Raw genomic sequence first — 11,725 nt, 5'->3', positions numbered from 1 at the left:
CTGTCCGCGAAGAAAAATAACCATATAACGACGAGATCAAACTACGAAGAAAAAGCAAAGAAACTGTAGTGGGCCGACTCACTGAGAGGCTTACGCCCGTATTTCTCATAGAAGGACGCCCACTCGTGGACCCCCACTATATGGGGAAGAATGGCGTTTACCCACTCGCGGATGTCGTCAATTGGCGGGGGAGGCAGTCTCTCGGCTGCGAAAGCAAAAACAAATTAGCAATGCCACCTAAAAAAGAACGGTCGGCCACCGCCTCGAAAGGAATCACAAAGTAAACAGAGGAAAACTTACGTGCAAAGTTCCACCTCTCAGGGAACCCCGCAGGGTCCGCTACAAGGTGCTCAGTCCGCACGTAAAAATAGTTTTTCCAGAAGCGGAGATTAGCCTTATCGTCCATCTTCACCACCAAACTCTTTGTTCCTCGATGGCGCATATGGATCATCATGCCTCGAATAAGTTGAGGGGCAAAAATATTAAGCATGTGCCCCAAAGTGATCTCTTGACCGGCGAGCTCCGCGTACTTGAGAAGCATGAGGAAGAGTTTGTACACGTACGGTGAAAGTTGAGCCGGACACACTTCATAGTCACTAGGGAGGGGAGAGGAAGCGTATACCCAACAACAAAAGGGTACGCATAGAATGCATAGTACCCTGGGAGGTCCAAATGTACGATGTCCGCCCCCATCGTCGGCACCATCTCGATGTGGTTTGGAATTCCCCACTTGGTCTTGAGCGCCGCAATCGCCGTTCATCCATGGTAGAGGGTGCAGGATCCAGTTCTTCTCCGGCGGGGCTGTTGACGTCAGTCTATAATTTCCCCAGACGAGGCAATATCTTGGCCGCTGTTGGAACTCCCTCATCTTCCGTCGCCTCCACCCCCTCTCCGAGAAGAGGTGCGTCATTTTCCGGCACCGGAGCTTCGACGAACCTATCAGTCTAGGAAGAAATACCGGCCATCTGTTTGTACTGATCTGAATAAACAAGTATGAAGAAGGAAGAGAGAGGATTGCAGCATCTGATTCTGACAAAAGCATAAGTATGAGATCAGAAGTATGAAATGGTGAGGAAGGTGGAGGTTTGCGAAATTCCTCAGATTGAATCGATAAACGTAATGATCGAATGGTGGTTTCCCCCTATATATAGGAACATAAATGTCCCGAGCGGGAAACCCAAGAGCCGTCAATCAAAAACTGATAGGGCACGGAAAACGATATGGTACCTAGGAAACGTGTGCCATAATGATACACGGTGGGTATTCACGACGCATCGAATCGATGCAACGATTCAGCTCCGAACTGACATAGCGGTCCGACGGTACCGTTGAAGCATCACATCGCCATCTCGACCTAAGGATCTCGTCCAGCGTGTAACATTCAGATTTCTCCTAACTTTTGAATCGACAAAGTCCGTCCGTTGAGCCCGCTAAGAGGCGACCTCGACGGACAGAGGGACTAACTATATGGGTCAAAATTTGACTGGGAATGATCGTCCTTAAGTGGGGTGATAAGAGGCCGACCAAGCCCTAATCATGTCCACGGGGCGAGGCAGCAAAGAGCACCTCGACCATCGTCGGTGTAAAAACGGCGAAAGGCTTACGTCATAGGAAATATGTTATGACCAAGCAAACAATGAAGTGCACAGTCGTCAGAAAGTATGTTGGTCAAAAACCATTGGATAAAAGGAATTTTAATATATATATATATATATATATATATATATATATATATATATATATATATATATATATATATATATATATAGGAGGGGTGGAACCCAGAGAAAGGGGGGATTGGGTCGAGACAGCTACCATGGAAGAGCCAAGAAGAAGAATCTCTTCATCATCAACGGTTTCCTCTCTTCTCCTTCCTTGCTCCCATGAGTATGACACAAGTCTGCCTAGATGTAAGCTCATCCCTCATGTTTGATGTACAAATATTACATGAAGAAATATTACACGCTATTATTCTTCTTTTATTTTCGCATTCTGTATGTTTAGGTCTGAGATTAATTATGTTTGGCTAAGATGTACCTTCCATAATATTAATAATTAGTTCGACAAAAAGGGTTTTATACTTTTTTGCTCAAACAACTATTAAACAAAAATTGATGTTGTATGGTAGTAGCTTATTCCAGTAAATCGTTATACACTCTGCATTTTCTGATGAAGATTTTCGATTTTGCAAGTTTTTGTTTATATTCACATTTCTGCTTTAGTTAACTAATTAGAAGCCATTATTCTTTTTCTATTTCCAAATAATTACGTTCTTCGTAACGAAAATTAATCAAGTAATCAATTTGTTCATATTGTTGTATATTAATATCTTTCACTTACAGCTTGTTTAGATGATTGTTACTTGTTGTATTGTATCGTATTGTTATTTTAAATACAATGCTTGTTTTTATTGTTACTTAATTTTATTGTATCGTATCGTTTTAATCAGTCGTTACGTAATGACGGAAAGTGTCACTTTATGAAACGACCGATTTGGTGTGCTAGTGTCGTTTTCTTATTTTTTTCCTCTCATCTTGCCTTTTTTTATTATTAAAGAATCTTGTTTTATCCTTTACCCTACCTTTTTATATAATACTATTACCTCATACCTTACCTTTTCATTATAATATTGCATGTTTGTTCTTCATATTATTGGTACATGACATCATGAAACGACGACAAACAATACAATCTATCCAAACATTATATACATCAAAATGATACAATACAATACATTCTGAAACGATACATAACAACCATCCAAACAAGCTGTTAGTAACGTAACACACCCGTTATGCAAAATTGACAATAATCTGAATATATTTCACAGGTTTTACGAGTTGAACTTCAATAACTATTGCTCTTGGTGTTTTACCTCTATAATTAAAAAAAATGCAATTGAATAATATTTTAAAAATAAACTTGTTAAGGTTTTTCTAGGATTTGTACTACTTAACATACATTTGATATACAATTTGTTATGCATATCTAGCAATAAAAAATAACATCAGTAATTCCACGCATGGTTCTTTAGCAACAAACTTACAGAAGCTCTTTTTTTTTTTTTTTAATTTCTCACCCGGTATCCGGTACCCACACTGGGGCCCGACTAATCCGGATTCGCGCCGGGAAGTCCCACATTGGGGGTAAAGCGCTCCCTTAAAGGCGACTCTATACCCAGGGGCTCGAACTCGAGAACTCTGGTTAAGGATGAAGTAGTACTTACCACCACAACCCTTGTTGGTAACTTACAGAAGCTTCAATATCGCGTGACACCATTTCAAAGTTCTAAGTTTTGATCTAATTTCGTCAAGAAAGGCAAATCTGAACATAATTTTGAGCTAAGATATATTTTACCTATTTTATCATACCTTCCTTCTCTTCAAACTTTCATTATGTACAATCTATATACTTGTAAATAAATTTGAAGTACAAGGACACATGAAAATGTACAAATTGATATACCAACATAATACAATGCATAACTGATATTTTTACTAGTATGTATTCTTCTAATTAGTAATATTTCTAAGTTATTGCTCAATCCTTTGAATCAACAGGAGAGATGGACACACAAGTAGCTGAGTTGCAAATTCAGTATGGAAACAAGTCGATCTGTTCCATTTCATATATGTTTATAAAACCATTCAGTCTATACTCAGACTTTTAACTTCCAGTTTAAGCCACTATGTACACAAAACCTGTATAGAAGTATATTTTTGTAGTGCTGCTATACAGTAAAACTAGAGCTTAGCATCCATGAAAAACATATTAAAGAGGAGGTGTAATGACTTCTATAGACAATTTCACAAAGCTTGAACACTTTTGTCAATGCTGTTGCAGCCACTCCTGAATTGCAGAACGGAGAGCATGGTTGGGAACAAGATTCGTATTCGACAGTGGAAGGTTTGTCATGGGCGAGGTGTCATGTCCGCAGTCCAACCATCCTCTTAACGCTTCTGCTTCGTATGTGAAGCCATCCGCTGCTACTACTGGATCTTGCATAGTTTCCTGTTGGTTCACAGCCAGAAATGAAACACATAAACATCAAAAAATGGCTAGAATTTAACTCATTATGCTTTCTGAAGGGAAGAACAAGGAAAACAAAGAGACTATCTTAACTTCCCAAACTTCATTGAGTTGGATGACAACAACCTCATTGACTGGAGTGTCAAAACACAAACTTGCATGGAAACTTATAAATTATCATAATTTTGCAGAACTGAGAAACAACAGAAAAGGATGTTGATTTCTAGTCAAAAGAAGGGTTCGGGAGGGTGAGGATATGCTAATTTGTCAATGTGCTTACAACAACAACAACAACAACAACAACAAAAAACCCAATGCAATCCCACAAGTGGGGTCTGGGGAGAGTATTGTGTATGCAGGCCTTACCCCTACCTTGAGAAGGTAGAGAGATTGTTTCCGATAGACCCTCGGCATAACATAGAAGAATTTGTCAACGTGCTTCAGATGATATTTTGTAATACAACTGGAACACATACCTCATTTAATCATGTATGATGACTGCTCAATTCAAACTATACGGGATTCATAATGCCATATGATGCTAGATTTAAAACAAGCAATATACTAACCTGAAATATTGGACAAATAAAATAGGATGGAATTTCACAACGCTCTTCAGAACCCATCCTAAAAGATGATGCCCCACATGAAGCTCTCATTGGTTCAAGCACCTTCCACACCTCTGAAGAAAGTTCAGGGCGGAGCCTCCTGTTCTTCTCACAACAATTCATAGCTAAGTGAGCCAACTGCTTGGCTTGCACAAACGGCCAGTCTCCAGCAGTTGGATCCAGCAGATCTTTCAAGTTTCCTTTATCCAATGCATATTGGACTTCATTTTTTATTCCCAATGCAGGCCTCCCAGTCAACAGCCTAAGTAATATAATCCCAAATGAATAGACATCAGACTTTGGAGTAAGCTCTCCTGTATCGAGGAATTCAGGGTCCAAATATGCAAATGTGCCTTTTGGGTCAGTTCTGTAACAAAGTGATGTACTTTTTTCCGAACCTTCGTCTTCTGAGAGAACTCGACAAATTCCAAAGTCACTAAGCTTGCTCACAAAGTTTGCATCGAGCAAGATATTTGCTGGTTTTAGATCTCCATGAATTATGCCCCGAGTGGTGCAGGAATGGAGGAAGATGAGAGCAGAGCAAAGCTCTGATGCAACACGAATTCTAGTTTGCCACGACAGTGGAGGCGTGTTATCCTTGCAGGTAAGACGATCTTCCAGGCTTCCGTTGGGAAGATACTCGTATACAAGAGCCCATGCTTCTGGACACGCTCCTATAAGAGTGACAATATTTGGATGCCTCAACTTGCTTAAAATATTGACCTATATGAGACCAATAAACCATATCATGAATTGCCAAAAAGCTATCTGCGTTAATGAATTATAACTTCGTGGGATATTGATTGAGGGATAAGCATAGCATGAAAAAGCAATATAACAAGGTAAGTAGAGCAGAAAACTGATGAGACAACACACTAGAACACATAAAATTTGGTAGACGTGTAAACCAGTGAGCAGGAAGATATCAGGTGAAGTGACTCTATTGGAGGTTTATGAGTAAACCGAGTCTTACATGGTAACAAAATCTAGCGAAACAAACAAGATAACTGGTATTTTGATATTTCAACATGTAGAAGAGCACTAACCCTTCCGAGATAAACCTATTGGCCTAATCAATATACAACCATTTTTAGCAGATAATCAACCATCTTAAAGAAGACGTGGGAAAGAGCTACATGGCCTAATCAAACCATAAAAAGGATAGTTCTCATCTGGTGAGTGGTAAATGGTGATGATCTAAGTGTAGCTACAATATGTTGGACACAAAATAAACAAGAAAGTATTTTTACTTTCCACTATATCCATCTGCGCTACCACCATCAATAGATATCAAGCCATTGAGCACTGCTGTTCTTTAGTTCTTTTATTTCCCTATTTTAACTTCTTGCCTTGGGGCTTGGCCACCCAAAACAGGGCCATAAAGTAGAATCTGGTCAAAACAAGGGGCACAATTGAGAGGACAAATACCAAGACAACAAAGAAATAGAAAATACACAATAATTTAGGAGAGTAGACACAATTTAGGTTCTTCTATGCACAGAGGCAGAAATTCAGCAAAAACATAACGAATCTAACCTCCTGTTGGAACTCTGAGGGCCCTTGCGAGCTATGAGGGTGCAGCATCTTTATTGCTACATGAGTGTGGCGAAGGAGGCCTCGGTAAATGCTTCCATAACCGCCTTCTCCAATTTTCAAGGCTGGGTCAAAACGCCGAGTTGCTTCTTCGATTTCATGAAAATAAAATTCAGCAAATAATACAGATGCAGATGTAGTCGAGGACCCGTTTGAGTGATGTTCCCTCAGCGCCTCAGCTATATTGAGTGCATCATCACGCTCCACCTGCAGCTCATCTCTCTCCTTCCTGTACTTCTGCAAAAGGTCGACAGCAGAGAACATTTTCTGTTCCAACTCTTGCACCGTTGTGTCAGAATTTAAGAGTTGGCGCTCCAGCGAAGATGCCTGTGCTTGAGCTGCCTGCAGATCTGCCAACATTTTATTTAGCTTTGATTTCATTTGATTAGCTTCTTCCTTGCCTTTTGCAAGTGCTTCCTCTATGTCTCTCCTCTGCCTCAACTCATCGGCGTAGATTGTTTCTGATGCTTTTGCCTGAAATGAAACTATTGCAATAAGAATCTCCCCCTTAATAGCACAGATACTTACAAAAACAATCTCCTTTTTAAAAAGTGGCAGTTTAGGTCTTACTGTCTTAAATCTCAATCAAACTTAAGCTTCTCATCAATCAACAGATGGGAAATTTGGCGCAAATGAGTAATCGTCGCAAACAACCAAGAGAAACCAAATTGTAGTTCCATAACATTCAACTATCCGAAGTAAAATTTAAATGAACAAATTTACCCTTCGTCTAGCCTCGACTGCATCCTTCTCTGCTTTCCTACGCTTGATTGATTCTTCAAAAGCTTCTCGCCTTGCATCTTCTGCCTCCGCGACATACTGCTCAAGTCTATCCAATAGTTCATCATTCATGCTTCCAGCTGGCTCATCATTTAAACTCTTTACCTGCTATTTTCCCCCAATCATCAAAACATTTAAGAAGCATATTAGATCTAATTCTTCAAACATAAACATTCACATTACATTAGGAAACAAGAAATGAAGGTATTGCTTATAATTAAGTAATTTAAAGAGACAAAAGGAAATAACATGATTTACTTACTATACTTGGAGAAGATGGCTGATGATGACCAAGAATGAAGTGGTGCAGTGCGGATGAGTCAATTGCAGTCTCATTCCCTTCAGTTGTTGCAAGGGAAATTGTAGGTGAATCACCAACCATTTCACCATATGAACTTGATGAAAACCGTGAAGCCACTGAGGGACTTCTATCTGAACTCATGCTTGGAAAATTAGCCCGTAAAGTCCCACCAGAGGAAAGTCCAGAGAAGATTATCCTGTGATTGTCAGAAGCAGCTCTCCGATATTCGGTGAAAGGTCCCCTGAGCTCTACTTGTTCGTTGTAACCCTCTGTAACAGATCTTGATCTTAGAACAGTATCATTTTCTGGACTTAATGGAATTGACGGTGACACGCTGTCCGTATTAGGTTTCTCTGACTTACTTTCCCTGCATGACATAATATAGTTACTATTTAGAGTTCCACATGTTTTTTAAGTGAAGTAAGAGATGAACTCTACCCTACCCCCACGTCTCACGCATCCCAATCCCAAGGAAAGTCAACCTTAGGGGAGAAACGATAGAAATAAAAAGCCATAGCAAAATGATATTTATAAGAAAACAGAGAAGTAATCCCCATGTGCCCACCACATTTCATCCAAAACAAAGCTTCAAGATAGTAACAGGAATGACAGGATGCATACCTTGAATAAATGAGGTTCCTTGAATAAATGAGGTTCCCTTTGCATACAAACCAGATGCAACAGAATGTAGGTGCTTGTAACCGCACATAGATGGCTTTCTTCGACCTAAGGTCAGTCATTTTCCTGAAATTTCATCATAAGAGCTCAATTCCCAGCTTAGTGTGTTACACAATAAATTGACGTAGATTCCCCCTAACCCAACCCACACCACCCCCTCCCCGGAAAAAAAGAAGAAAGAGGCACTAAATTGTCAGACATTATTTATTTGATAACGGAAAAACATTGAGTAGTGCTGCTAGGACTTCTTTTCGTTGCTTCAGTGGTTTTAAGTTCTCCTTTTTCCTTTGGGATTTATGTTGGGTGATAGAGGTGGGAGGGAACGGGGCAGAAGGACATTATCCTATTTCTCCTGAAAACAGCAGTGCTGATAAGTGTTTAGATGCACAGAGGAACCTTACAAAAATGATGGGCCAAGAAGTAAATGAAAGTCAATTTTATTTGCCGTTGCTGAAGAAAAGGAAAGTAACTGAAAAAAGATGAAGGGAAAAAAACAAGCAAAAGATCAGCGTGGTAAACAAATAAAATGAACTATGTCACCACAGACCATAAGATTCTAGCAGAAGAGGCTACATTATGACACGTCGGCATGCATGAGAAGAATATTTCCTGTTTCAACTTTCTTGCATTAAATAGTAATCATTCCAGCGGTCCATTAACCCCCATGCACTGAAAAATTTAAACACAGAGAACTACAAGGAACCTTAGGTTGACCACCAAGTATGTTACCATCACGTTTCACATATCTTTCTTAGATAATACAGCCATCAAATGAAGTTTGTCAAAGAAGAAAGAGATCAGTATTTTCCCTGATGTGAGTGACTTAAGTGACTTTTTCCCAAATATTCAACCGACATCAACTTTATTAAGGTTAGTATTCTGTATTTGAAGTGAGAATTAGAAGTAGGATGAAAGTAAGGAGTCAGTTAATGGACTAGACACGCATGATGGAGGACGGGAGGAGATGGGAGAAGGATCCATCAAGTCATTTCTTGTTTCTTCTGTTGCTTGAAGTCTTAGCCCAAACAAGACTACCAAGATATCCAGTTGCCCACTCAATATTTATTGTTAGTGGCATTCAAGTAACAGAGAAAGTTTATCTTATTTTTACTTTGAATAGCACTTGTTTGCCGCAGCTCCCATAACAAGCTTCCTTATACCACGCTGCGTTACAAGCTCGACTATGCCCTTCTCAATTGAATCCATTTCAGCAACTAGTTTATCAGCTCGAACCTGAAATAAGATAGAGGCATAATAGAGGAAGTACAAAGCATCAGTTCAATCGAGAGTATAATAAAGGAATATGGAAGTGTAGACTTTCTTATGATAATTAACGGTGTGCGGACTGAAGCTCCGAGTTGAACATGTGGTGCATTTATTATTATATCTGAAAAAGGTAATCCGGATTATAAGTTTTACTTAATAATCATCCACGCACAATATGGAGAACATGGGGTAAGGGAGAACTTCCATAATGGTTGCCACTTGCCAGCCAAAAAGATATTCAATGTATTTAATATGCTTCCAATAAGGCTCTCAAATTACATGCAAACAAAATGTTTTCTGCTTGCATAATCACCAATATCACGTTCTGCAAAAGACAAAAACCATACCCCAGCTCGTCCACAAATCAGAATGTATTTTTCCAAAATCTTGTGCATGTCTTGCCTTTCCTTCTCATGGTATGCTCTGACTTGATGCACATCCAACTGATCTATGTTAAACTTTGTACCCACTGCAAAAACCATCCAAGAGAAAATGGACACACTTTCAAACAATAATTGTGATGAGACTAACCATCATTCCTATTTAAAGAAGTTAGATGAAGTTACAGAGAAAAATGACATCTCAATTCTATTTCTTTTGTACAGAAAATGGGGTGCGGGTACTTAAATTCTGGGAATCATTACGGAAGCAGAAAAAACATCTCATAGTTAGGTAAGAATTAATTCCCATTCATGAACAATTTGTCTGAAAACTCAACACTAATAGCGTTTTCGAAAATTACAAATGAATGAGTGAGAAAAGTTAACGAAAACTGTAATTGCAAAAGTAATTTTGTTTTATTCTTTTCTGTTTCTTTGAGAGGTGGGTTGGGCTTGGTTTCATGGAGCTATAAGTGAAAGCGCATTAACTACCAAGAGGAATAAAAACTTTTGATAAGTTGTGACCAAATATCCCATTTCCTCTTCTCTTTAAATTAACAAGCAAGCAAGAAACTAACTTCCACTCCCTCTACCCAACCACCCCCCACCCAACCACCCCCCACCCCTCAAATGAAAAAAATAAAGAAAGAAAGAAAGTCTGTGTGAAATTATTCAACACTACATCATTAGTCTTGAGCCTCATTAGGGAAATAGAAGGGATTGATAAGCTTAATTCCAGGAACAACTGCAGAAGAAATAGTAGCGTTCTCAAGTTTGAAAGCTTTAAAGAACTGTAAATTAAGAACTAACCTTCCCTTAGCTGATTTTTGGGCACAAAAAATTCTTCAAAAGTAGTTCATTAGGTAGGTATGTTCACTAAAGAATGAAAAAACAGACCTATCATAAAACTCAAGAGTCAAACTAGAGAATAACAACCAACTTTCTCCAGCATAACTAGCAGCTGATGCTAATCAAGTATACAAGTCCAACTAATTTATACCTCAACTATCAGTAAAATACCAATAATGAAATAAACCACCATCTGACTTTGTAAGTCTAAAACATCAGAAAGCCAGAAAAAAAGAAGCAAGACAGTTCAACAAATCAAACTAACTCAACAAACCACCTTTTGCAAATTACCTTATAGCAAGCCAGATTAAAAATAAATAAATCAAAACTTGAGCACCAAGAATCATATCAATTTGGAAAAAATAAAAAGGACACAAAAAAAAGAAGAGTTAATTACTCATGGGTATCTTCTGAGCTGGAGTATGAACATGAAGAATGCAAATTCTCCTTCCACCGGATTTGTGCAAAGCCCACTTCAGAGCAGGTTCACTCTCCTTCAAGTCTTTCCCGACGGCGACATATATCATATCGTCGGCGACTCTCGCCGGCGGCGTTAATGGACTTTCAATTTCCTCATTCAAATTCAGACCCGACAAATTAACTTCCGGGTACCTTACCGGACTCTGTCGGATTTCGGGTACTGGACTCTCCAGCGCCATGGGGGCAAATAGACAATCTAATTCTCTCTGTATACACACAATTACACGTACAACACACAACGGTTTTGAGTTACTGTAATGAATGAAAAAACCCTTGTCTTTCCTGGAATTTTATAGGAGTTGGATTGGTCATTTGCTCTAAGAGGCGATGAAATTGAGGAGGACACAAAATGGAGTAGCAATAAAAGTCTACGGACTTTTAGATTATATAGTGAAAAGAGATTGCTTGTCTGGAGTATTTAGCAGTATATGGACTACGGTGTTAAAATTAAGCTGATAATTAATTTTTACAACTAATTTACCAACTTATGATCATTGGTCAACTTTTCTCTCTCTCCATTTTTGTACAGTTGTTTATCGTACTCTTTGTCTGTATCCTCTCTTCTTCCTTAAAACCGAAGCTTCTCCGTGCATTTTGTGGAACAATTTTATTTTATTTCGAACTGATTTAATTAATTAGTTAGTAAGATGTGCATTGTCGATTTGTCATCATCTCATTGGTTGGAGGTCCTCAAAGTCCAAAGAATGAAAGAATAGACATTTGCTTTTTTTTTTTTTTTTTTAATTTCCTTTCTTTTTTGG

The 11,725-nt window shown here is 38.9% G+C and overlaps 1 protein-coding gene across 2 annotated transcripts; it reads right to left on the bottom strand.

Moving 5' to 3' along the window:
• On the bottom strand, positions 3,583-11,510 carry LOC109242246 (U-box domain-containing protein 33-like). 2 transcript variants are annotated; one of them, XM_019409195.1, is made up of 9 exons: positions 10,882-11,510; positions 9,603-9,724; positions 9,101-9,222; positions 7,933-8,055; positions 7,273-7,678; positions 6,954-7,115; positions 6,174-6,704; positions 4,599-5,360; positions 3,583-4,011 (listed from the first exon to the last, which is right to left on the bottom strand). In XM_019409195.1, exons 1-9 carry the CDS (start codon positions 11,141-11,143, stop codon positions 3,829-3,831), a joined length of 2,673 nt encoding a protein of 890 aa, XP_019264740.1. In that variant the 5' UTR covers positions 11,144-11,510; the 3' UTR covers positions 3,583-3,828. The 2 variants fall into 2 exon arrangements, with proteins under 2 accessions (XP_019264740.1, XP_019264678.1); XM_019409133.1 differs by having other exon boundaries at positions 6,954-7,118; positions 10,882-11,509.

The sequence above is a fragment of the Nicotiana attenuata genome, chromosome 1 (assembly GCF_001879085.1).
Source record: "Nicotiana attenuata strain UT chromosome 1, NIATTr2, whole genome shotgun sequence".
NCBI lineage: Eukaryota > Viridiplantae > Streptophyta > Magnoliopsida > Solanales > Solanaceae > Nicotiana > Nicotiana attenuata.
This window is presented reverse-complemented; position numbering and strand designations above follow the sequence as displayed.